Genomic DNA, 27,916 nt, shown 5'->3' on the forward strand with positions numbered 1-27,916 from the left:
CCCTAGTGATGTGGACATTCTATAAGAGGGTCTCACTCAGACAAATGACTGGTGCCAGAAACATGGCCTCAAGCTGAATGCCAAAAAAAAAAGCATCATCATCCACTTTGGGGAGAGTGATGTCCCAACAAATTATCACATTAATAACGTCATAAGCACCAGCCATTACAGTGTGTGCAATAGCCACAAACCATGACTCAAAATGAACAATGGGCTGCCATAAACTAAACTAAACACACCCTGGCTTCATAGGGAACACTGCTAAGTTACCATTATCCAATAATATAAAATCAAAATCACATTCAGATCATCATAAAGCTCTTATGCTTTACTTATACTCACGCCTAAATAGTTGTACTTAAAGGCAATGGGAAATTTAAACCCCCCATGGTAAATAACAGCACAAAGAGGTTATGCAACAAGAGAAAGAAATTAATGCTAATAGAAGGTCCCAGTCTACTCACCTTAACAGCACCCCTAAGCAAACTACTAAAGAGCTTAAGGCATCATTAAGAAGCCAAAAGATAAATACAAAGATAAAGAAGCAACTGAAATGAAAAATAAATATGGATATTTTGTTCAGGAAGTTAACAGCCAACAATGCTCAAAGCTAATCCACAGTAGTAGAACCCCCGTGACCTAAAGGAAACAGCTAATACCTTAACTAACAAGGTTGGTGAACGTTTTAGTCCACCAACAGTTTTAAACTATTCCACAGATCAGGCCAAACCATCCTGTATAATTACTATAGAACATGTCCTCTCTGCCTTCTCAAAAGCAAACACCATCTTAGTCAAACTGGTATGATATCAGGGCACAAGCATTATCAGCTAAATATGGAGCATCCAAACCCCTAATAAACATCCTTCAACAGCTGGTTACAATACTAAAGCCTGAAAAACAGTAATTATAAAGGCATTAAAACAAGAGACCTGACAATGGACCATGGTAAAACATACATCCACAAGACTCACTACTCTCATATGTAAAGCTGTAGAACGCATATGGTAAGAGAATCTGGACATAGAAAATCAACATTAGACCCTCATCAATTCAACTTTGTCAAAAGTAGGGACTGCCTCATCATCTTATTAAATTCCTATTCTCTATGCAGACAACACTGACGGAATTTTAATTTTAAACTTAAAAAAAAAAAAAAAGTCTTATGTTATGCAGCAGACGACAAACCAGTCGCTTGACAGAACCCACATGGTTAGGGTCAAAGGTGTCACTTCTGGGGGGAGGTACCTGTGCTGGGACATAGGACTCTCTTATGTGCCACATTTTCAAACCAACATTCATGGTACATAGATATCAAAGCTTGCAGATGCTATAAACTGTATGTTATATGCTCCCTAAATGACTTGTAACTGCTCAACTTGAGTTAGACCATGTTAACAATTGGTAGAAGGGCAACTGTCTCAAACTAAACATAAAAAAAATTCAGTAAAGTTCATTTTTGTAAACAAATATTTCCACATCACACCATACAGGTGACACACTCTTCCAAAACTGGACATTGTCGTAAAGGGTATAGGCAGAACTGTTGATAAATTCATTACATGGTGATCATCATATCAGAAATCTATCTGGCTCAACTAATTTCCGAAGGCACCTTCCCTTTTCTTTTGGCCATCACATATCCACAGTAGCTCCGAAATCCTTTTATCTTACCTTTGGAAATTGGATGACTATCTCCTCCAGATCCACAAAGATATTAAGTTTCACAATTGTAACAACCTACTACTTACACTACGCTGAACTGTTAAATCTAAACTTTGCTAACACAGCATTTTTGCTATATTATATTTTCCTATCATCAAAACCAAGTATCAGTTAAATGTGGTCTTTGTATACATGTGCAAATATAAACACACAACATCCAACATGTATATGTAATGCGGACATGTGCACAGATACACAACACATAAATACATGTATCCACAATTGTCCCATGCTTACCTGCTCGCGCTGCCTGCCTGCTGCTGGAAAAATAAAACTGATATAGTACTGCCGCCTGTAATTCCCATTGCTGCTGTATTCTTGCTCGCAGCTGGCCCGGCTTGGAAAAAAATAAAATGACTGAGCAACATTACTGCCATTAATGTTGCTGCCTGGTAAGGTTCAACTTCTCTCTGCTCAGTATTCCCGCTCGCAGCCAGCCGTAAATAGCCGGAAATAATGACGCAAGCTCCTTGAGCTCAATTCCGACTGGCTGGTAGCCCTGACGGCACTGACGTCATTGCGCACGTGATGATGTCAGCTCCGACAGCGAGATTTTTTTAAAAATAAAAAGAATGAAGCAAAAAATTCGGAAATGAAGGGGTGCCAATCAGGAATCGTGGCACCCCTTCATTTGGACCCCAAAACTCGGTAAATACCGAGTAATTCAGTATGGTTGGTAGGTATGCTTTTTGGTGTTGCCGAGGATATTTCGGGAAACAGCTATGGAAGGTACACAGAAGTCGATGGACAGCTTCTTGCTTAATTCTAATGGAGTGAATGGCTCATCTATTTCATCTATAATACAAGGGAGAGAAGAAATACCTAATTCCTTGGAGGGTGTTTCAACAGTGTATAATAAATGGAAACAGGAAAGAAAGTTATGACAACAGAATCCGTTTTCCAAAGTGGGTAAAAAAATGGAACCTGCCGTAACACCAGAAATCAGAGACATGTATGCTAGTATTGAAAAAGTGCTGTTTAAAGAAATGTCTGTGTTTCTGAATTTACAGAGCTTACAAATATATGAGGAGCTGGAAATTACACCTCGGGGGCTGCGAGCTGTTAAAAATCCCTTCACTCCTTTTGATTTATCTTTAGTGGAGGACAAACAGTTTCATGATAGATGGGTTACAGCAGCCCACAGATGCAGCTTGGAATGGGTTTGTATACTAGTGGAAAGAGACATGGTTAAAAAACAAAAATTAAGGAAAGAAATTAAAGGAGTCTGTAAAGATATTGTTAACAAAGTAATACATGATGAACTGCATCAATTTCTCATTAAAACTAATGAACAGTTAACAGTGTTCGAACAGGAGGTCATAAAACGTAAAAAGAATAAATTATATTGAGACTTGAGTGACTATGAGAACAAACGAGCATTCTTGGTGATGACCAGTCTGAAAGCTAAACGTCAGCAGGTTCAGTTTGAACGAAAGAGAAACAACGCCAGGAGAGAAGGACAAGGTTTTACATCAGGAGAAAGCGGCATGTCGCAGACGGAAGGTGAAACGGATGTGGAAGAGTTTCCAGTGCTCCCTAAACCAGGGAATGGAGGTGGAATGAATGCTTTTCGTGAAGCACAGACAAGTTGTAAGCGGAGTTGGAACACAGGGGACAGTATAAAGAAGGTTATACAAACCAGCGAACATTCAAAAGGGGTAAATGGAACTAAAACATCTAATGCAAATGGGGTACAAACAGACTGTAAGTATGTAGTCAATTTATCTGGCTATGAACTATCGGACTGTGAGTTAAATGTGTTGGATAAAGGCTTAAAATATATACCCACAGTCTTACTTAGACTTTATGAACTTAAAAGTGACATTTTTTGTTTTAGTCGCAAATTAAATTTGTTGGATTTTTTTTTAAAATAATGAAATGACAAGTATGTTGCAGGATGAAAGTGTCAGCGAGGAATTGATTGGTATGGATGATAGTATGAATGATAGTTTTTACTCATGTTATTCAGATGAATGTGTAAATGCATATTGTAGATTGGATACAAGTGAAGTAAAGGCAAAAAGTGATTTTATGCCTCCACAAAGGAATGAGAGTATAAAATACTTTAATAAATCACTTACTCATAGTGTAGAAAAAGAATTTAAAATGTTTATAAGAACTAAAAACAAAGTTAAATATAACATTACAAAGGAAGAATGGAAATGTTTATTGAATCTGAGTCAAAATGCTGAATTAATATTTAAACCAGCTGATAAAGGAGGGAGACTGGTTATTTTAAATTATTTACAATATTTGACAATGTGTTACACACATTTGAATATGGAGGATGTTTATGAAAAAATTAGTATAAAAGAATATGAGAAAGCACAAAAGGAATACAATGAATTGATAGATAAAGGACATAGGTTGCATTATTTTTCATATAAAGATGTAAAGGAAAAATTTAATATCAAAATCCTAGAATGCCATGTTTTTATTGTATACCTAAGATACATAAAACTATGAATAATCCACCAGGACGTCCCATAGTTTCAGCGAGTGGCAGTTTTATGCAAAATATATCATGTTTTTTACATGAATATTTGTTACCGACAGTAAAATAACTGCCATCTTATATTAGAGATGTGTTTGATTTATTAGAGAAAATAAAACATATATACTGGGAACATAACATGTATTTTTTGGTTATAGATGTAGCTAGTTTATATACTAATATAAAACATCAAGATGGAATATATGCAATAAAAGAGAAAGTCCAGTAGTGGAATATGTAGTGGATTTGATCAGAATGTGCTTAAATAATAACATGTTTGAGTTTAATGGAAGAATTTATAGATAATGTCAAGGTACAGCTATGGGGGCAGCGTTTGCTTCCAGTTATGCAAAAATTTTTATGGGTTATTTTGAAAATGTATGCATATATACTAATCAGTTTCTTTAAAAAATGTGTGTAAATACTTTTGTTTTATTGATGATTTGATATTTATTTGTAAAGGAGGACAAGATCGAGTTGTGAGGTTTTTAGATCAAATACAAGAAAATAATATGGGAGTTAGATTTGATGGTTTACAAATAGGATGAGAAGTAAATTATTTAGATGTAGTGCTACAAGGGCAAGTAGGTGAATATATTAATTCTAGTATACATAGGAAATTTAAAGGAATGGGATCCATATTGTATGGAGAAAGTTATCACCCCCACATACTATAAAGTCTATACCATATACGGAATTTATTAGAATTAAAAGATTATGTAGTGATCCAGTTCAAGTTGAATTAAGAGTTAAATCAAAGCTATGATAAATTTAGTCTAAGGGGGTATAAGGAAACGAATTTAAGAGATAGTTTGAATAAAGTAAAGAAAAATGTGAGATAATGTGAAAGGTAGAGTTAAAGATGGCGAATGTATTTATTTTACTTCCACTTACTCCATATTATTGGAAAAAATTGTAGAACAAGTGAGATATAGTTGTAATGTGGTAAAAAGACAGGTGGATTTTCTACATAATAAGAGAATGTGTTTCTCTTATAGGAGCCGGAGAAGTATAAAGGACTTTATAGTCCATAGTAAGTTTAATATGCCAAAAATGAAAATGGTAAAACAAGTTGAGAAATTGGGAACTGTAGCCTGTGGAAAATGCAGTATATGTAAATATATAGTAAAGGAATTTGGTAAAATGAATGGGGTCTCATTTCAAACAAATGGGACTTTTAATTGCAAAACTGAAAGAGTTATATATGGTTTAAAATGTTTGTGTAATAAATTTTATGTGGGAGAAACTAAGAATATTTGCCTGTAGAATAAAAGCATATTAGAGATATAAAAAATAATAAACAAACAAGCCCTATAGCATTGCATTTTAATAAATATCACAATGGTAATCCAGAGGGATTGAAAGTGACAGTGTTAGTTAGTGTAAAGGAAAGGGAATATATGGATGAACAACATATAAAATGTTTATTAAGAAAAAAAGAAACTTGTTTGATTTTAAAATTTAACACATTGAGCCCTATAGGGCTAAACCATGAATGTACATGGAAAAGTTTATTGTAAAAGTTAGTTTTAAAATAATGTATTCAAAGCATTTAGTATTTTTTATAGTGATGTTTCTTTATTTAATTAAGAATGTAATTAAGTGGATGTGTCTTATTTAGTATAAAGCTGTGAGTATGAATGGTAAAAAAATTTACTCTGTAAAAGGCAAGTTTGCAGCAGCGCTAGAGAGAATATTTTGTTTTTTATGAGATAAGCAGTGTTTTACAATAAATCCTTTGCACGTTAAGGAATTGGATTATTATTGTGGTGAAGAATTTCACATATACACTCTAGCAGAAACCAGAGCAATAAAGCACCTTCCACATGTAAATTCTGGTCTAGGCTTGTAAATGCCCTCGGGCAGATAGCCTAGTATGAACCTATGAACCTATGAACCTATAAACATTAGCCTTAAAACAATAGGCATGAAACCTTCATCTAGACATACTAGAGCTGAATTCTAACATGAAAGGGTCACAACATGCTTCACTGGGCCAGTAGAGTGCAATGTTGTCACATATTTTGCAGTTCCACATTTCACAGTATTCTTTTACACTCGAGAAACATGCCTGTATTTTACATTTATTTACAAATGCCAGAATTATATATCAAACTTTATTTGACTAGGCTGGCAGCCGCCTTTGCCCATCTCTCCCCATTCGTCACAGTAGGTTTATATGGGACTTTTTCCAGAGGGAAGGAACAGAAATAATGAAGCAGGGACAGTTTTAAGCTGAAACGCGGTATTGCAGTGGGATGGATTTGGGGTGAGGTGTGGGTATTATAGATGTTAGGGTTGTTTTTGTGTATAAAGAAGGTATTAAACTGTCTAGAATTTTCAATTGGGGACTGGTAAGGTGAAAGATTTGGATTGTTTTTTTTTGTCCCTGGATGGATGAAATCTTTGACAAAGGGCCATATTTTTTGGGAATTATGTCTATGGAAGTTCTGAAGATTATTCTACATACATACATACATAGCGTTCACTGAACAGTATGGTCAATTACAGCTAGCCATACCTGATCATGTAAAGGAACACAACTAATACAGTATAAAGTTTGGATTCAAATTCATGTCTGGAGTGGAAGGCAATGGGCCTTGAATCCTGTGCATGCCCAAAATGGAGAGATTACTAAAACTGCAGACCCTGAGCTGTCATTCTTTTGGAAATCTTGAAACCTGGGAAATCGACACAGAAAAAGAAGTTATGTACCTACCATAACGTTCCATGTTAGTTGTCCTTCATCTTGCCTTCCTTCTTGCTGTTTGTTTGGGTTCGGAGCCGATCCTCGGCTCCGACTCTGCCTACTTCTATAGCTCGAGAGCTATTTACTGGCTCGATGCTAACCCTTATCCCAGAATGCCCAGCGTCAGCTACCCAGATCTCGTTTCTGATAGCGCACACTAGACATATAAAATAACCAGTAACCTAAAACTAATTTACTAAAAAAAACACATCAGAATAAACTGTCATAAAATTACCTGGCATGTGAACCAAGAAAAAGGAAATCAGCCAGTGAAACCATAGTGAACTCCTTTCAATCCTCCAGTAAGGGTGAAGGAGGGGGGGAACGCAAGAAGGAAGGCGAGATGAAGGACAACTAACATGGAACGTTATGGTAGGTACATAACTTCTTTATGTTAAGTTGTCCCATCTCGCCTTCGTTCTTGCTGTTTGAGACAGCATCACTAGCACCTAAAGACCCTGGGTGGCTCATTGGAACGGATTCTTCAGAACAGTGGAACCATAGGAAGCCCTGCTCCAGTAGACCACATCCACTTTGTAATGAGAGATAAAGGTATGAGGGTTTGCCCAAGTGGCAGCTGCACAAATTGAGTCTATGGGAAATTTAGACTGAAAGGCTACAGACGTGGCTAATGCTCTAGTAGAATGACCTTTCGGTTATGCTGGTAGATGTTTATGCCCTAACTGATAAATAAAGGCAATGGTGTCATAACCATTTGGATAAGGTCACCTTGGAAACTAGAAGGCCTTACTTATTGTGAGCATAGGAGAGAAATAATTGGTCTGACTTTCTTAGCTCTTTGGTCCTATGGAGGTAAAAACATAATTCTGTGCACATCCAGTTGGTGAAGACCGTATTCTGCCTTGTTGCTATAATTGGGAAAAAAGACGGGAAGATCGATGGATTGATTTAAATTGTTTTCTGAACAGACTTTTGGCATGAAGGATGGGTTGGTTCTCAGAGAAACTATCTTTGTGAAACACCATATATGGAGGACGAACACAGAGTGCTTGGAGTTCAGAAACAAATCTAGCTGAGGTATTAGCAACCAGAAAAAGTGTTTTCCAAGAAAGACATTTTAAGGGACATGAAGCTGCTGGTGCAAATGGAGGCAGAATCAAAGAAGTCAAAACTAAATTGAGATCCCAAGGAGGAGGTGGATCATTCACTGGAGGTTTAAGAAGAGATGTTCCTCTCATGAAGGCTTCGCAGAGCTTTTGAGACATTATGCTAGAATTAAGAATTCCAATATGAAAATTAGATATGACTGCCAGTTGTACCCTGATGGGTAGCAGCAGCTGCACCCGACTGAAAAAGCTCTGCTAGAAATTCTAGAATTTGATGGACTGGGGCTGAAAAGGGGTCTAAGTTTCTAGATTCTGCCCAGTAAGAAAAACTTTTCCATTTGCTAGCATAAGTCTTTCTCGTAGTTGACTTATGGGAGGATACAATAATATCACGAACTGCTGGGGAGATGCTTGGAAGCCTGGCTAAGGTAGGAAGTGGATAAACCAAGCTGTGAGCTTGAGAGTCTAAAGGGATTGGTATAACCCGCCTGACTGATGAATCAACAGATTTGGCACTGGGTCCAGAACCCAAGGTTGGTCTAGAAGGTGAAGGTGCAGGAATGGAAACCATATCTGTCGAGGCCAATAGGGGGCAATGAGGATCATTTTGCAACCCAATGATTTTGCTTTCTGTATGAGTCTTGGAATTAGGGGAAAGGGGGAAATGCATAAAGGAGTCCCTGAGGCCAATCGTGGACTAGAGCGTCCCTGGAAGTTTGACCTGGAGGAGGAAGCAGGGAGAAGTAGCTGCTGCATTTGTTGTTGAGGGGGTTGGCAAATAGATCACAGCAAGGCTGGCCCCATTTGCGGAAGATAAGGTTGGGAGGAAATCTCCCATTGCCATAGCCTGAGGGCTTCTCGACAGAAGAGTTAGGACCTTGTCCTGCCCTGTTTGTTGATGTACCACACAACTGACATGTTGACTGTTTGGATCGCAATAGTCCCAGAAGGATGAGAGTCTTGAATCATCTCTAGGACATTGATATGTAGGTGGTACTCGTGAGGTTGCCACATGCCTTGGACTCTCCTGCCTAGATAATACCCCCCCACCCTATCAGGGAGGCGTCCGTGGTTACTGTGGCTACCAGAGGGGGTTGAATGAAAGGTCTGCCCTGAGTCAGCAGTGGGGAGACCATCCACCAAGAGAGGTATCTTTTGCATGTTTCTATAATCAGGATCATGTGAGACATGGGTAGTTCCTGGAAGGACCACTGCATGAAGAGAAGCCACTGAAGGACTCTCATGTGGTAATGTGCTAATGGTACAAGAAGAATGGCAACTGCCATGGAGCCTAGAACTTGCAGGACATGTCTGACTTGGACCTTTCTGCTCTGCATTAGAAATTACACTCGTTGGCAAACAGAGAAAACTCTTTCCTGAGGTAACCTTGCAAACATCTGTTTTGTGTTTAATTCTGCTCCTATATATGTAACAGATTGACAGGGCAACAAGGCAGATTTTTCGAAATTTACTGTAATGCCTAGTTGGGTGCAGGTTGATATTGTATAATCCCGTGCCTCTAAGAGTTGATGCCTGGTGGTAGCAGTTAGGAGCCAGTCATCTAGATAGGGAAACACCTGGAATCCTTGACGTCTCAGGTGAGCCGTGACTACTGCCACACATTTGGTGAACACCCTGGGGGCTGTGGTGAGACCAAAGGGCAGAGCTCTGAGCTGATAATGACTGGCCCCTACCAGGAAGCAAAGAAATCTCCTGGAGCATCTGTCCATTTTGATATGGTAGTACGCATCCTGAAGATCTACGGAGTACATCCAGTTGTCCTGACCCAGAAAGGGGAGAATGGACTGCAGTGTTACCATCTGGAACTTTTCTTTTTGTACAGATTTGTTCAATCTGCTGAGATCCAGTATTGGTCTCCAGTCCCCTGTCTTTTTTGGTACTAAAAAGAATCTTGAGTAAGTTCCGGATCCTAGTTGGTCTATGGGAACTTCCTGAATGGCTCTTTTTTCTAGCAGTTTTGAAACTTGAATAACTGCTTGATCCCTTAGATTGGGTGGGACATCTGGGATGGACTTTTTTGACTTTAGAGGGGGTTGATGAAAGGGGATTTTGTAACCTCCAGATATGATAGATAGTACCCATTTGTCTCTTGTTATATTTTGCCAGGCTTTTGGATACAGGGAAAGTCTTCCCCCGACTGCCTCCAGAGGTGATCAGGGATGCTGGAAGGGTTTGACAGAGAAAGTTTCTCTATCGCCCTGATTTTGCGGTCACTCTCTGCCTCAGGGGCGGCGTCTGCCATTGTTGTTGTTTCCCCCTCTGCCCCTGGGGGAAAAATCACCACGTGTGTCAGGCAAGGGTCCCTGGGACTTCCGAAACCACATCTTTCCACCCTTCTAACCTTTGGGATAAGATCTGTTAGGAGTGGAAAAACGGACTCCCACAGCAGAGAGAGTCTTGCCTTCCTGCTTGCACCTGGTAAGCGTGTCTTTCATCTGAGGCCCAAAAAGCGAGGAGCCATCAAAGGGAGTATTTGTGAAGGACGCCCGAAAGGGTTCCGCAAATTGACACAGCCGCAGCCAAGCATATCTCCTGAGAGCCACTCCTGTACCTGCAGCTCTGCTCGCTCCATCGACTGCATAGGAAATTAGCCTCATGGAGGAGTTGACTATAGAATTAAGAGTCGCAAGCTGGGAAGCTATTTTGGCTGATGCTGCCTCAGCTGTAGGATCTTGTAGGGTATCTGCAAGCTCTTTTAGGAGATCTGTTTGAAGTCGTGTAAAATGAGAGAGAGAATTCAGGGACCTCATTGAGAAGGTCACTGAGGAAAACATTTGCTTCCCATATCTGTCCATCATCCTAGACTCTTTGTTTGGTGGATGGACAGACAAAGAAGTTTCTGGTGGCTGCTGCTGCCACCATGGCATCAACTGGCACACCTTTAGAAAGAAATTGTTTGTCCTGGGGGGCTCTTATGAACTTACTTGGTCTCCTCGGAGTAGGTTTCACAGAATCCGGAGCTGATCAAGCCTTTCGAGCCTCTACAGACATGAGTGGATCGAAAGGTGAAGACACCCAGGAAGCAGAGGGTCGAGAACCGAATCCCTCCAGGTATACAGACTTATCCTCGGTAGGGGCTAGGGAAGACCAGCCACCCCTCTGCCTAAGCATTTCAAGGATATCCAAAGAGGAAACATCTTCAGAGGGGTCCTGGGGGGGACCCTTCCGATTCATCCATGTCTGTATCTGAGGTGACAGACTCAGGGGAGTCTAGGTGCTTCCTCTTGCACTTCTTCTTCCAAGGAGGCTCCTCTGAGTGATCAGGGGAGGCCTCAGAAGAAGAGGGGTCACCCAATGGGGTGTCCTGGGGCATAGGTTCCCTACGCTTCTGAGGTGGAGGAGGAGCAGAGGTTGGCACAGGCACCACAAGAGGAGTTGATGAGGCTGATAGTAGGGCTGCTTCAGGGGACAGCACACTCCACATGACCTCGAAAGCTTCACGATCCCGAGGCAAAGAAAGCTCTGGCTCCAAAGAGACGGGAGTCCTCCTCCACGTCGAGGGCGACGGCTCTGAGGCCAATGTGGGAGCCAAGCTCACCTGCACCGAAGCTCCGAGAGGGAGAGCGGGGTCGGACAAGGGACCGATGCCACTTCCCCCCTCAGAGCCGACGAGAGAGCTTTGGGGCCAGATCCCTCGATGGACGGAACAATCAAGGTGATCGGAGCTGACGGAACCGAAGAGGAGGTGATCGGCATGGTTGGTTCTACTATCAGCACGTCCATGGTCTCCAGCTCCGAACTAAGTGTAGTCGGAGGAGGAATGAAGATGGAGGCGGATGGAGCCGTAACCTGCTGAGGTGGGCTGGAAACTAATTTCGCAAGGACATGTGATTTAAGCAACCTGCTGACTACTCTCTCCATGTCTTGATCCGATAACCTGGAGGATCGAGAGGAGTGGGATGAAGAGCGATGACTGCGTTCACATCCTAATAAGGGTGATTCGCTCCAATGAAGGAGACCGTGCTCGCTTGTGGCTCTGAGACGGCTCCGAGGTGGTAGTTGGAGCCGAGGGAGGAGATGACTTGTCAATGCTAGTTGTCACCAACAAACTTGGTTCTTCAAGCCCAGGAGTCGGTTCCGAGGATGGAGCCGATGGCTTGACAGACTTAGAGGATTTCACTGGCTGAGAACCTTTAGCTGGGGAATCCTGTGGTTTTAATAATCCTTGAAGGATTCATTTGTTTTTGCGCTCCTGCAGGACCCTTTGACTAAATGCATGACAGATATTGCAGGAGTCCTGCAGGTGCACAGCCCCTAAACAATAAACACAGCTAGTGTGCCCATCAGTCAGACACATTTTCTGACAGCATGAGTCACACTTTTTGAAGCCAGAAACTTTGGCCTCTTTAGTATATTACACTACTATACTAAAAAAAGTTTGTTTTTTTTTTTTTTTTTACAGTTAAGGAACAGAAAGGAAAGCCTCTAATTTAAACGGCTGCCCTAAGGGGGGGGGGCTCTCTAATTTAAATGAGTTCAAGGGAAGCAGAAGGCGATAAGGGATAAAGAGCTATATCTAGACAAAAACTTGACAATTTTTAAGAATAAACAACAATTATAATCCCAGAAAAAACTATACTAAGCCTGAGACAGTAATGAAGCAACCTTGCAGCTGAAGCGGCAAACAAGATCTGGGTAGCTGACACTGGGAATTCTGGGATAAGGGTTTGCCTCGAGCCAGTAAATAGCTCTCGAGCTATAAAAGTAGGCCGAGTCAGAGCAGAGGATTGGTTCCGAACCCAAACAAACAAACAGCAAGTATGAAGGCGAGATGGGACAACTTAACATCTTATGATACCAGCCTCCTATATGCAGCAGCAGAATGGCTGCTGAATAGAAAGAAACATATATGGCCTGTTGTGTAACCTCCTAGAAGGTATCAAAGTATAATATTAAGCCTCACCCCAGTGTCATAGTCACATCAGTGGAGTGCAGTATCCAAGATGGTACCAGTTTGAGCTAGTGCTGCATTGTCTTCATTATGTTATGAATCTTTGAAGTGCAGTGCATTGCCAAATTTCAGCTGGATAAATGTTGGTGTGTTTATTCAAATGACAGTTTTCTGTGCATTGCAAGAATGTACAGTGTACTGAACATGGTTCATATGTCATAGATTGTCATTAGCATAGTTCTGTTCATAAACTGTGTTAGCGGCAGTCATGCATACTAGATGGGATCTGCTTTCTATTTCATATGCATGGCTGATCATGTCTTTGAATTCCCCATACATTCAAAACTGAAATGTTTCTATCTTCTTCTTCTTCGGCTTTTTCCCTGTTAGGGGGTCACCACAGCGCAACACCTGTCCGCTCATGATTGGCAGTGGAGTTTTACAGTGTTGAGTTGCCAGCCCAGCACCCAACCTTCCACAGAAAGCACACACATGCACGCACTCATGTCTAGGGCCAATTTAGAGTGTCCAATCCACTTACAGCATGTCTTTGGGATGTAGGAGGAAACCAGAGCATCCGGAGGAAACCCACGCGACCACAGGGAGGACACGCAGACTCCACGCAGAAGGTACCCCAGCCGAGGATCGAACTGAAAAACCTGTTGATATGAGGCAGCAATGCTAACCGCTGCAAAACCGTGGCCGCCCTGAAATTCCTGAAATGTTTTTATACTAGTATCTAAATGTTGCACTTAACACATTTGAGACCACGTCCCTACCATTAGTCTAGTGTCTTCTTAGTCAGTGATATTTAAATGAGACTGTTACGTTTATCGAATCTTTATTATGATCACATAATGAAAATATGGCATTTTTCTGGTGCAGTGGTTAATGGTGTTTCTTCATAATGCATGACTCCCTAATTAGATTATCAGATGTGGTGCCCTCTGTGCACTGTGCATGTCCTTCCTGTGTCAGCAGAAACTTTTGTTGTTTGCTCTTGATTCCTCGCTTATCCTGAGCATTTGCTTAAAATAAACTGCTGACCTTCCAAATACCCCATAAGTGCATGCTGTGTTTCAGTGACTATGTACATTCCCTGAATGACAAGAGTTCTATCCAAGATTAGTTTCTCTGCCCTGCATCTAGTGGTTGCTGGGATAGGTTCTCTTATAACTCTGGATTGGATAAACTAAGGACTGATGAATGGATGGATGGACAAATGAATGAATGACATACTTCTGTTCTTTGTATCAAATAAAACATTTGCCACCTATGTATTATTCAGTGCTTTCCTTCTGATTACAGCATGAAAATCCTGACTGTGCCTTTTACATTTCAGCAACAGTGTAAACCTCAAAGCAGCAAACTAATGTCTGCCATATATATCTGTAGATGTATACAACTGTAGACTGTATAGTAATTCAGTATATTGAAGTTAGTATCAGGTGTTCATCACCACTATAAAAGGAATCAAACAGCTTATAAGCATTGTGCCTAAAGTGTATTTGCTGTTTTATCAATGCCCATGGACTAAACAAGGTAAAAAGTTTTAGAATATGATAAATGGAAATATTTCCATTCTGCTACCAGTTAATGAGGAGGCTACTTTACAAGTGTTCATACCGGCTGCTTTTAAAAAATGCTCATATTAGAGTATTTGAAAGCCCTGTGCAGGTAGTTAGCAGTATTCATACTGTTTACCATCTATTGTAGCTACTGTTATGTTTAGTGGCTACTATTTAATAAAGGCTTTTGCTAGCCTAATTGAGTAATCTATTATATATGGGGTTGCTATGTTCATATCACATCTCTGCATCTTTACAAAAAAAGTTCAGTTTATTGCATAGTTGCCTTTGATACTAGGATTATCTGAAATCTTGCAGTTTCTGTCCTTGTATTTGAATTTGTATTCTAGTACTGTGTTGGGTGCATCATGCGGGTGTGGCATATTCCACCAAATACGTAAGAGAGTAAACTGTAGTCCCATCTACTTTAGATAATAACATGATATGGCAGCTCACTGAAGAAAAGGTGTGCTTCCTGGGCTTCCCTCATGTCCTGACTAAATTCCTCCCTGTCATTTAAAAAAATACTATTTCAAGCATCCTTTGAAAAGGTCCCTTAGACCATTGTCCTGTATCACATAAACAAACTTTAATGGATATTTGAATGGCTGCAAGAAAGTTGCATTTTTGAAATGCAAAAGGTTTTCTAGAAGTAAATTAATATGAATTATTTGAGGAAATCTAATGCTACCCAAGAAAGGACTGAAATAAACCAGTATTATATATTTAAACAGTTTTTTTTTATTTTCATCATAGAAAGTGAATATCGATACGGTCGCTGGAAAAAAGCAGTACAGAAATCTATGGTTTGGGAAATTACAGAACCACAACTGAACCACAATGGTAAATTTTAAAGCATGTATATTTACAATACAAATAGCATACTAATAAAAGCATTATTGCATCCAGCTTCTTAGATGTACAGACTAGTTGTGAGGCATGTGAAAAAAATTATTTGAGGGCATTTATGTTTCATTAGAAAATAATGTGCGAATAATACTACCATAATGCCAGCTTACAGCATATACGTTTTTAAAAACTGCTCTTTGTGGTAGTTTTTAGAGTATAATTAGCTCCTGTTTCATGTCACCTTCTGGAGGACCACTTGGTTTAAGTTTGTTCACTATCAAGCTATCACTGGTGCATCAAATCTATTTGGTCCCAGCGTCCTTTGTGAAATTTTCAGCCAGTGATTTAGCAAAGCCTACTCACTTCATTAACTAGCATCTCCTGTAAGCTTCTGTAGATTAAAGCAAGTGCACTGTTTTCTATTTTGATATGACTGTACAGTCATCTCCTTCCTCCAGTTGTATTTCTCATGCGTTTGTCAAAAACAGAGTTAGAAAAGGTTAATAATTTGTTGTGCATTACATTTTTGTTCATCTCTTGTGAGGTTCATATTTACTTTTCATTGGTGTAATACATCATTACATTTAGGATTTCTCATTTTGTAAAATGTGGGGGGTTTGTACATTTCCTGTAGCATGGAAATGTAGCCTTTAGACCTGCATTTGTGTTTTATAAAAACCTGATAGGGAGGTGCCATAAAGAATTTATTCTTGCCACTTCAAGCTGCAGTTGTTCCAACAGCATTTCCTATGAGTTTTTTTTAATGTTTTTGCAAGTTACTTTACAGTATATTTGTATTTCAGTCCTTTTCAGTTTTCTTTTATAGCTTTCTTTTTGTTCTTTCCATGTTTTATGTAGGTCTTCAAACTTTCCTTTACCGAGCCTGACATGTTTATTTCTCAAATGGATCATAGCAATTTTTCTGTATTCATAATTTATTGTCTAATGTAAAAGATCAGAAAATCTCTGAAACTGTTTCCTCCATTAATTCATTAAATATGCTTGTAGTAGACATCTTACTCCTGAAGACTTTACATTTCTTGCCTTTACTGTTTACTGTTTAGAGGGAAGATATGTTCTGTCCTTTGAGATTTGTGCTTAGTTTAATAATTCCATAAAGGTAAAAAAAAATAGTATTTTTTGTCATAAAGTGGGAAAAGATGCCAAAAGGCATAAAAACTGTCAAAAAGTACTTACTGCGACAGCTAATGCCAGCACTGCTCTTTGAATACTAAACCTTTGATTTTATCTGCCACATGAAGTGCAATCCCCAAAGAAAAGAAAAAAACAGCTGGGACAAAAGGAGATGGTGAGATATTTATTTATTTATTTATTTATTTATTTATTTGCTTTGCTTACTACCTAGTACCCCAAAAACTGAAGAATGCAAGACTGATAGTATCTATCAGTGGCTTAGTTAAGGTATTTCTGAAGGATCAGCAGACTAGAAGTCTTTAACAGTGATCATCCTCTTAAAGGGTTGTCCTAAATGAGCTGCTATAAATAAAAAAAAAAAAAACTAAATAAATAAGTAAATAAAGACTTGCCTGAATGAATGAATGAATGAATGAATGAATGAATGACATCCAGAGGTGGGCATTCTTCCTGTGGAGGCTCTTTTGCTTTCACCAACTCTGCTGAATCTGACTCCCCACCTTCACTATCTAAACTTGTGTCAGTCCTGCCATTATCATTTTACCGATATTGGGTACAGTTTCAGTAATTAAACAAACCCATTGCTGCTATTTGTACTTCGTACGCTAAAATAAATCTTTCTAAGGTCAAGATTTTTTGGAGAGAAGGTGTTTTAACTTCAGAGAGGAGCATCACACCCTTGGTCACCTTTCTGTGGTGGAGCATGCTCTCTGAAGTTTTCAAGAGCACATTCAGTGGCTTCACTGCATACAACCTGTACTACTTGTCGCAGGACATTTTTGTATGAGTAGGACTTAGCCAGTGGTGGACATCAGTCATCAAGCTAAATCTTTTCGGTAGACATGTTCTTAGAGATATGTATGTAGCTTTATGCCTTCCATATTAGAGAACATCCTGGCTGTTACGTGGTGCACTGGACATCTTACTTGATTCTTTTACTGCCTGAAGTGAATGAACACACTGTGTTAATTCAGGTGTTTGTGGTTGATTCCTGGCCTACATCTTGTGTATTAAGTATAGAATCCCATTTTACTGTTTTCCATGGATTTTTTTCTTTACTTTATTTGGATCATTTCCAATGATGTCCTTACCAAAATTACCAGCAAGTTCTCTTGTGAGCATCAACGTTCTGCTAAAGATTTCAACCTTTAATACTTGTTTTGTTTAGCTGAGCAAAATATTGATAGCTTTAAGTGGTGTGTAGCTTCTAATTAAAGGCATTAGCCAGAAGAGCAAGGAATTTGCAGGTTTTCTAATGTATATAATAATAATAGTAGTCTGTTTTCTTGCTTATTTGAGACCTTCATAGAAGGATTTGAGTCCTTCTTGGAACAAATCTGTTCTAGGTATACTTACAAAACCTTCATTAAAACTACTTTATGATGTCTGAAGTTTTTCACTTACAGAACAGCATTGCTATTGCTTATAACCTCAGCTGGACTGATCCTTGAGCTGCAAGCATTTATGGCCTCTAAACCCTACATCCTGCTCCAGTAAGATATAGTCTATAGTCTCGACCATCAAATCCTCCTTTTATGTCTAAGGAGAATACTTGGGTTTTACTCTGACTGAAGATTCAGTGGCTTTCTCTTTGATCATATCCTGAGTTCAGTGGAGATGATTTTGAGAACTCTTCTTGCATGGGCCTGAATTTCAGAAATCAAAGTCTTTAGAAAATATGATCAACTGTTTGTTTCACTCAGAACAACTTTGGTGCAGTTGCAGCTAAGTAAATAAACTGACTTACAAGTAGTGCAGTATCCTGCTTTGACTTTGTTGAGAGCTCATTATACCAGGCCTGCTGCTACTGCTTCAACAGCATTATTTTGAGGAATATCTGTCAAAGTTATGCTGAAACTGCCAGTTTCATTAAATATTACAGGCTGAATGTATACTTTGAAGCAGGCATGGCCATGGTCCTGCATTGTTAGCTAAAGCTTCTTCCTCTCTTTTTTTATTCCTAGTTTGAGACTCTACGTACACACACTCAGCACCAGAAAAGATGGAAAGGACTGAAAATTATTATATGGTTATGTGAGGTACTTACTGTAAAAAGACAGTTGGTTTCCTTTCTGTCAATTTAGTACTGACTGTGTCCTTCTTCCTTCTGTCTAGTGAGACCCTTGTCTGTGGATGCTGTGTTGATTAACTGTTAGTGATACACAGCTTTATGTCCTCATTTGAGGAGGAGGTAGAGTCAATGTTGCCTTTTATAACTGCAGGAAAGCTGTGGAAGCTTAGCTGCTGTCTGCCCCCTTTGAAACTGGAACTCTTTCAGATAGGTCTTTTTGCCTGTCAAAAAAGTTATGCCTCCTTGCAAACATCTGAAAGGGTTGCCTTCTTGTGTCTGGCAAGAGCATGTTAGGAGCAGATGAGAGATTTTCAGTCACATTACTGCAATGATGCCAGTTTAAGGGTGTTCATTGTGGGTCATCTTTTTCTGCCCCTGCTTATTGTAAATGGATCAGATTTTTTTTTCGGGGGGGGTCAGCATACAACCTTTGCTCACTTACTAAATCCATGAGCTTTCATACTTTGTCTTTTGGCAGTGAGTCACCACACACTAAGTGAAGGTAACATTTATACAGCCAACTGTTTTGGGAAGTCTGTGTCAATAAAGGAACATTATCTAGCTGACATATTCCATATTAAATGATTAGAAAAAAAAGAGAGAGAGAAAGGAAATCAGTCCTCTACTTTTACTGTGAATACCTATCACAACTATAGTATTTCCCAGAATGTGATCGTCTTGTCTTCTTTTGCATCTAAGTGGTTGCGTGCACCTGTTGGAAAAAAATAGACTATTTCTAGCTGGACAGCTGCTTGCAGTGGATTGTGTTGTGGTTCCAGTAGTAAAGATTTTCATGGCATGGAGTGCAGCCGTTTAAGCTATGGCACCTTCTACAGGGTGCTCCAGAATAACCAACTTTACATCCATTGGTTATGCTATGACTTGATCAGTGGTTCTGCATATATGAAGCACTACAAGTAGGCTATACATTCCAATCTCAAAGATGGTTTTATATGGCAGCTATCCAAGGCACATCTCCCAGAGCTACCACCCAAAATATGTACGCTCAACTTAGCATCCAGCACTGCAAATACAGCTACAAAACGTGTCATAGTACAGTTCAGTATAGTATTCACCAAAACAGTAGATTATTGAATTGCCCACTTCCTTCAGATACAGTTTAGTCTCCTACTTCAGGCATCATCTTTGCATTAAAGGACTTTTGTTCTATGTGGTATACCCTAATGCTGTGTTTGTGCAGGACTCTGTCAAATGGAGCTATTAAGCCTTGTTATACTGTGTTCCTTAGTCAGGACAGTATGGTGGATTAGCCTTTTGCCAGGAAAAGTTCCTATCAGCATGATAACAGACTATGATGGCAATGTAATTTGACTAAAGACTGTACCACTTCAGAATTGTCTCTCTCACCCTCCATCGGGACTGTGTGGTAGGTTGACCTTTTGCCTGGATAAGGTTTAACTGAGGGATCACAGAGGGTGATGGCTCTGTTTTTGCACTGCATATCTAGTTCTCTGATACCGGGTTTGATCATGCCAGGTAGATTGTTGGAGCATGTATTAGACTCCATGATATGGTGGAAACCAGAGAGGTGCAGTTTTCCTGTTTACTGTAATTGCTGCAGAGTAATATTGACTGGGGCAGTGTAATGGTGCATTAGCACCTTACACCAAGAGGTTCTCCAGTTTGATTCTCAGCAGAGGTTCCTTTTGTATGAAGTTTGCACATCATTCCTGTGTTTTTGTGGATTTTCTCTGAGGTACTCTATTTCCTCCCTCCTTCAAACACATGCAGTAGGTTGCTTGGTGACTGCACATTTTGTGTGTGTGTGTGTGTGTGTGTGTGTGTGTGTGTGTGTGTGTGTGTGTGTGTGTGTGTGTGTGTGATGTGGAATAAAGACTAGGTCTGTTAGTCTCCCATTGCCCAGTAAATGTCATGGATTGCAGAGAATGTTCATGGAGTCACTATAGCAGTTGGACTCTACTTCGTAGCCTAGATGGATGGGAACAGAGACTTATATTTTACAATTGTCTGTTAGTGCAGAGCATTAAGGCTGTGCACTGTTAATGAACAGCTTGTTGTAGTTCAGAGTTTGATTCCCTCAGCCTTCATTTCCCTACTGTGTGACTCAGAGCAAGTCACATAACCAGAATCTTGGGTCACCACCGAAGGCACATTTGTGTTTAAAGGGCTTAGCAGATTAACAAATAGAATAAATAATAAAACCAGTGATTCTTCACTTGGTGCCAAAAAGTGGAAACTGATGTTTTACAATTTCTGGTAAAATTATAATCCTTCATATTTGCCTAACAATGCATAGTGTGTGTGTGTGTATCTACATACATATATATATATATATATATATATATATATATATGTGTGTGTGTGTGTAAAAAAAAAATATATATATATATATATATATGTGTGTGATATATAGCAATAAGTAGCCTGTTTTGTGCTTATTTGTAGTATTTATTGCTTATTTTAGATATTTATAGCAATTGTATTGTATACTGCATACTTGTACTGTATTTCATATATATTGGCTCACTTGTGATAAACATTTCTATAGTGTTTTCTCCCACCCACTCTCCCTATTGACATCTTGTCTTTATACCTGCTGGGTTTGCAGTTGCCCACCCCTACTCTAAATTTGATCTTGGACTCTCCTCCCAGTCTAGTGTCATTAGCTCATTCTACCTAATACAGAGAGAATTTCCTTCTGTTCCTCCTTTCTCCCTTTCTAAAAAAGATAATACATTTGCCTGAATATCCTTGTGTTCTGACTGTCCTCCTCAAACATTTTGGAAATATGAGTATATTTTGTTGCATTTATTAAAACTGTATTTGCCTTAATATTGCTACAACTCAAGTGCTCTAGGTTGCACTGCATCTGAATTGTTTGTGTGTTTTAGCTGCTTTTCTGTATATATAGACTTTTCTGCATATGTAGACTAGCTACTTATTCTACTGTATTAAATGTTTTTCAGTTGTGCACTTGCCTTGCTTCATTTAAAAAGTTTTAAATTGTTAATTTTGTAGAGTTTTAATTGTATTTACTGTTTAGGGCTACACACTCAAGTGTGTTAGCCTTTTCTGTGTTTATTTAGTGTATTACTGCATTGTTTAGCCTGTTTTAACAAAAAAAACCTATCTTGTTATGCTTGTTTCCCACCTTTCCTAGCTAGTATAGTCCAGATCCCAGACTTTACTGGTTTCAGGACTTTATTTTCTGTGTTCAGAACTATTCTGACCTTGCTGTGGTAGAGAGAAGTCCTACTGCTTACCAGTGGGAGTGGTGAGCATTGTACTGCCTGTCTGACACTGGGGGAGTGGTTTCCAGCTCTGAAATTATAATTTTAGCCATTTTGGGCTGATTTCTATCCCTTTCAACTTTCTGGCTTAAAAACACACGTTTGCACATTTTTTGCTTTGTGCAGCATCGCCGGGCTACAGTTATTCCAGGCGCCAGACAGTCTGCTCTTCAAATTCTCCCTTAGAACTAGCTTGTTTCTCAGTAGTAGCACTAAAATCTGAACCTCTGTGACTAGCACTTGCTCTAGAACCTGCTGGAAAGCACCAGGAAGCCTTAAACTGATACAAGCACCCAACGCTCCTTGTTAATAAGGAGAAATTAATCGTAGGCACTAAGCCTATAATTGCAAAGTACCTTGCAAAGGTAAGGGAAAACAGCTCTTGTTGGTGTGTCTTTCGGCTTTTCCCGGTTAGTGGTCGTCACAGCGGAACTCCGGTCCGCTAATGATTGGTAGTTGATTTTTACGTGCCGAGTTACCAGCCCTGACGCACAACCTTCAACAAAGGTACACCCATTCACGCATGTCTCCATGCAGAAGACGCTCTAGCTGAGAATCAAACCGGACAGCGACATACTGGGAGGTGACAACGCTACCGCAGCACCACCACCACGGGACAAGGAAACAGCTCTTGTACTTTACAAAAAAGCACCTAAACAGGCATGTCCAAGGGATAGCTTCCAGTGATTTCTCCTGTCCACCTGGTGAATCTGGGCATACTGGGGCAATGCAGCAATTGCCTCATGTACACAGACAGCCATCTTCTCCTACTACCCAACACTACAACCTGCGAGAGATGCACTTACATAGCCAAACTGGAAGCAAAGCTCTCTCCAGTCAAGATTGTGCTAGACAGTCAAGAGGAGAAGGTTAATACCTGCACTACACCTCAAGCAACACATAGCTCTTCAAAACCTACACCATCAACACCCACACATAGCAGCACTAAACTCAAATATGCAGAGGCCCTTAACATTAACCTGCCCAAGCAACAAGGACCTCCAAAGCTGAAACGCAAACAAACACCTGTCACAACCAAAGTGACACATAGCTCACAACACCAGTGTGCCACCCAACAGCCCTTAAAGCAAGACAATGTACCCAAAACTTTAGTCATAGGTGACTCTATAGTCAGGCACACTGATGTCCCACTTACCAGGCTAAACAAGCAGAAAATTATAGATGTTCTTCATCTCACATTGCTGCAGTCCTAACACTTGGGTAGTCCGCTGTCCCTCATTCGGCCCGAATATCAGAGCATAAGGCTGACGTCGGTCAGGGCGCGCACACTGACACGCATGACCGACGTCATATCCTCTGTCTTTTGCCACATGGTCCGATGCAGAAGCAGTATTGCAAGTGCCGCTTCGGTTCTTGAAATTTTTTCATTTCGGAGTTTCAGAGAAGTCAGAGTTGGTTAAGTACCCGTTGGGGAATATTTTGGTTTTTCTTGCCTCAGTGGTTTACCGGATCTCAGAAAAAGTGATTAACTGTTTTTCTTGTGGGAAACAGATACCGTATAGAGATTATCATAGTTTGTGTATACCTTGTTTAGGACCTGAGCACGACGTTGTTTTGCCCCTTTTTTGTGCTAGTTTTTTAAACGACTATAAAGCTGGAGGTTGGATTGTGCAAGGTTGGTCTTTGGGAAGGGGTGTAAATATAAAATGCCCCCGATGCTGCTCGGCGCGGCTTCCTCAGAGAAGCGCAAGGACAAGGTTAAAACCTAGGTTAGAGGAGATCCGGCGAAAACGACGCCAGTTCTTTAGAGGTGTCAGTGGAACCGTGGTTCCGACGGAGGCCTCTGGAGACCCAGGAGAAACTCTGATTTTACAGGATGTGGCCTCCCAGGAGGCAGGGCAGCTAGGGGCTTCTCAAGTAACTGTACTCCCCTCTACTAAGGGCCTAGGCCCCTCTTTCTGCTGCCAAGGCTTCCCAGAGGCAGGCCTAGTTTAGCTTCGTGGCTTCTCCCTAGAGGCCTCTCAGCTGTGTCTCTCCCAGTTCTTCAGGTGCTGTGCCCAAGAAGCACATGCTCAAAATGGCAGAGGATTTAATTTCTTTAATTAGGGGCTCTATGCCTCCTCCTGATAAGAGGCCTAGGATGGAACCTGTGTTGGGGATTATGAGCAGGCTTCGATGTGTCTGAGTCTTCAGCTGAAGACTTGCAGGAGTATTCTCATTATTCTGATTCTGATATGGATGATTCTACTCCTTCTGCTTCTCCTCCTGAGGATTTTTCTTTTCAGAGACCCTTCACTCCATGAGAGAGCATTTTAAATGGGAAGGTCAGGATTTCTCTGATTCCAGAGGAAAGGGCTTAGGAATTTTTTTTTTACCCCATAGGCCTTTAGCTGTTCCTCCTGTTCTGAATGTGGTGGAAGATGTGTTTGCGGGAGGGCTCTTAATCCTGATTCTTTGCCTCCTGCTCCTGTTAAACCGGATAGAGTATTACAGGGGTGCTGAAGCTCATAAGTATCTTAAGAGTCCTAGGGCAGACCAGGAAAAACCCAGCCAGGGGGGGCCAGTGTTAAGGCTTCTGTTGTCAAAATCGTTGTCGTTCCTGCAGATAAAGAGGCCAGGGCCTTGGATAGATGGGGAAAGAAAGTTTATACTTCTTCCACTCTAGCCATGAGAGCTTTGAATTGCCAGTTTCACATGTTGAAATATCAAAATTATCTCCTTTCTCTGTTGAAATCTAAGGTTAATGCCCTAGCAGAAGGTATTGACTGTAAAGAGTTACAAGATTTAGTGCATGTTTCTCAGCAGGTGGGTAAGCATTCTTTGCAATGTGGTTTTGATGCTGTACAGCCCTCGTCTAGGGTGGCTGCCACTGGGTCAGTTCTTCGCAGGCATGCCTGGCTGAGGGATCAAAATTTATCCGACCATGTTAAAACTAGGATTTTGGATGCCCCTTTGCAATCTGATGTCTTGTTTGGTTCTCCTGTTGAGGCAGTTTTAAAGAAGATGGAAGATAAGGCTAAGTCTATGCAGACTGTTAAAGATTTTTTACAGGTTCAGCCTCCAAAGTTTAGTAGAAATTGGCCTACTAAAGGGTGGACATATCCTTCTTATGATTCCGAGTCTAGGGTAGATCTAGACGTGGCAGGGGCAGAGGTCAGGGCTCTTTCAGGCCCAGAACAGGAAGTTCTCCTGCACAGTCTTCAAGTGAGGCCAGGGGTCAGTCCTTTCGTAAACAGACCCAATGACCTACCTTTTCAGCTGCCAGAACCTTCTCGCCTGGCAGCACCTTTGGGAGGAAGGTTGGCACTTTTCAGAGAAAATTGGAGTTCGATTACCCAAGACAAATGGGTACTGGATATCATACATCACGGTTACAGGTTTTATTTCCATACCTTGCCTCCTTTCAAAGGCATGCCAGACATTCCTCCTCAACAAAGAATAGAGGCTCACAAGCAAATTTCACTGCTACTCCAAATAGGGGCCATTCAGCCGGTTCCTTTGACAGAAAGGGGCCTAGGATTTTATTCTCGCCTGTTCCTAGTCCCAAAGAAGGGGAACACGTGGAGACCAATTTTGGATTTGTCTATCCTCAACACTTATCTGGACATTCCCAAGTTCAAAATGTTGACGTTGCAGCAGCTTTTACCTCTGCTGGGCAAAGATCATTGGATGGTAACTTTGGATCTCAAGGAGGCTTACCTTCATGTTCCTATCAGACTGAGTTGCAGGAAGTATCTGCGCTGGGACTTCTCATTATCAGTTCTCTGCATTGCCCTTTGGCTTATCTACTGCAGAGTGTTCACAAAAGTTCTGGCTCCAGTGATAGCTTTCTTCAGGCTAAAAGGAATACAGATCTATCCTTATTTGGACGACTGCCTGATTCTGGCTCAAGGAAGGGAAGAGCTTCTTCATCATCTGGAATATGTGATAGCAGTGCTAAGATGCCTGGGGTATTCTGTGAACGAAATAAAGTCCAGTCTAGTACCCTCTCAAGACATGTGCTTTCTGGGTGTGAGACTGAATACAGCATCCCAGATGGCCTTTTAACCCCGGACAAACAAAAGAGTCTATCCCTTTACTTCCATCAACTTTCTCATCAGTCCGGGCTGACTGCAAGGACAGTCCTTCAAGCCTTAGGGTTCATGGCATCTTGTATTCTGGTGCTTCCCAATGCCAAACTGCATATGAGGAAGCTACAATGGTATCTCAAAATGTATGGACACAGCACTGCCAGGATCTGGACACTGTCATTCAAATAATACCTTGCATTCAAAAGGAATTTTTGTGGTGGGCTCAGGAATGTCACCTAAACAAGGGACTCTCTGTGACCCGCCAGAGGCGAGTCAGATTTTAACGACAGATGCCTCAGACATAGCTTGGGAGCTCATCTAAATGGAAAGTGGATACAAGACAAGTGGCCTGCCAGACTACAACATCTACATATCAACATGAAGGAGATGTTAGCAGTCCAGTTTGCATTAATAGCTTTCAAGGATTTACTTCTTCCAGGGCAGGTGTTGATTCTAACAGACAACACAACTGTCATGTGGTACATCAACAAGCAAGGGGAACACATTCTTATCCTCTATGCAGGCAAGCAATGATTTTGTGGGAGACTGCTCTCAGTTTACAACTAAGTCTTCAGGCAAGGTTTCTGCCGAGCACAGAACTCCTTAGCAGATGTGTTAAGCAGACAAATCATGGATCCCCACGAGTGGAAACTGGATCTTCATGTATTTCAGAAACTGACAGTGTCCTGGGGAACTCCAGACATAGATCTGTTCGCTTCTCCACTAAACAACCAGCTGCCAAAGTTTTGCACAAAGGTTTCATCACACAGCTTGGAAAGTGGATGTTCAGTTGGAAAAATCTTCATGTGTATGCCTTTCCACCTCTGCCTCCTCCCAAAGGTACTTCTGAAGGTCAGACAGGACAAGCCAAGGATGATTTTGATAGCTCCAGATTGGCCTCGACAGCACTGGTATCCACTACTGAGAAGTCTAGTAAGAAAGCCTCCATGGCCTTTGCCTTTGATTCCACATCTGTTGTCCCAGGAGGACAGTCATTTGCTGAATGTCAAACTTCACTCTCTTCACCTAACAGCATGGCATATTCTGTTTTAAACCATAGAGGGTCTCAACTTCCACAACAAGTTTTGAATGTGATTTTGGAAGCTAGAAGGCCTAGTACAAGGAAAGTGTACGCAGATAAATGGAAGAGATTTTTATTTTGGAGTGCAGCTAAGGATTTGGATGTTTCTGAGCCTGATTTAAGTGTGGCTCTTCAATATCTTACTGAGTTATTGGACAAAGGTTTGTCCTTTTCTATTAAGATTCATGCTGCAGCAATTTCAGCTCACTACGATTGTGACCCACCATTGTTTTCTCATCCTTTATTCAAGCAATTTCTCAGAGGGGCAAAGAATATAAGACCCCACCTAAGAGCTCCTACTCCTGCTTGGGATCTCAATTTTGTGTTGGAGAAACTCACTCTACAACCTTTTGAGCCTGCAGCTACTGCTAAGTTGAAATATTTGTCATGGAAGACTGCTTTTTTGTTGGCCATTACTTCTGCAAGAAGGGTTTCTGAATTACAGGCCCTTATGGCAGTTGAGCCTTTCTTAATTTTTCACAAGGATAGGGTATCTTTACGTACCAATCCCTCCTTCATGCCTAAACTGGTTTCTAGTGTGGCTTTAAACCAAACTATTCATTTGCCTACTTTTTATGCAAATCCCCAAACTAAAGGGGAAAAGATTTTGCACACCTTGGATGTTCACAGGCAGTTGCGATATTATTTGGACAGAACTAAAGGGTTCAGACAATCTTAGCAATTATTAGTTTCTTTTGCTTTGTGCTCTCAGGGCAAGCCTGTGTCAAAACAAACTATTTCAAAGTGGATTGGATTTTGCATTGCTTTCTGTTATTCCCATCATGGCAAAGATATTCCAGCTGGGATTAGACCTCATTCCACTAGGGCTACTGCCACTTCAACAGCTTTTTTGAGGGGGGTGGCTACTAAGGATATTTTGGAGGCAGCCACTTGGAGTTCAGTGCATACCTTCTCTAAGCATTACCACCTTCCATTGTACTC

General features: G+C 40.6%; 1 protein-coding gene across 3 annotated transcripts in view; it reads left to right on the forward strand.

The window, feature by feature from the left end:
* Nucleotides 1-27,916, forward strand: part of GK (glycerol kinase) — a 609,816-nt gene that overhangs the window by 527,471 nt on the left and 54,429 nt on the right. For all 3 annotated transcript variants that reach the window (XM_044072382.1, XM_044072384.1, XM_044072383.1), the window contains one exon: nucleotides 15,272-15,358. In XM_044072382.1, coding sequence (XP_043928317.1) covers nucleotides 15,272-15,358 — 87 coding nt within the window. The remainder of the gene's footprint in view (nucleotides 1-15,271; nucleotides 15,359-27,916) is intronic.

The sequence above is a fragment of the Protopterus annectens genome, chromosome 5.part0, assembly GCF_019279795.1.
Source record: "Protopterus annectens isolate FY-2018-M chromosome 5.part0, PAN1.0, whole genome shotgun sequence".
Taxonomy (NCBI): Eukaryota; Metazoa; Chordata; order Ceratodontiformes; family Protopteridae; genus Protopterus; species Protopterus annectens.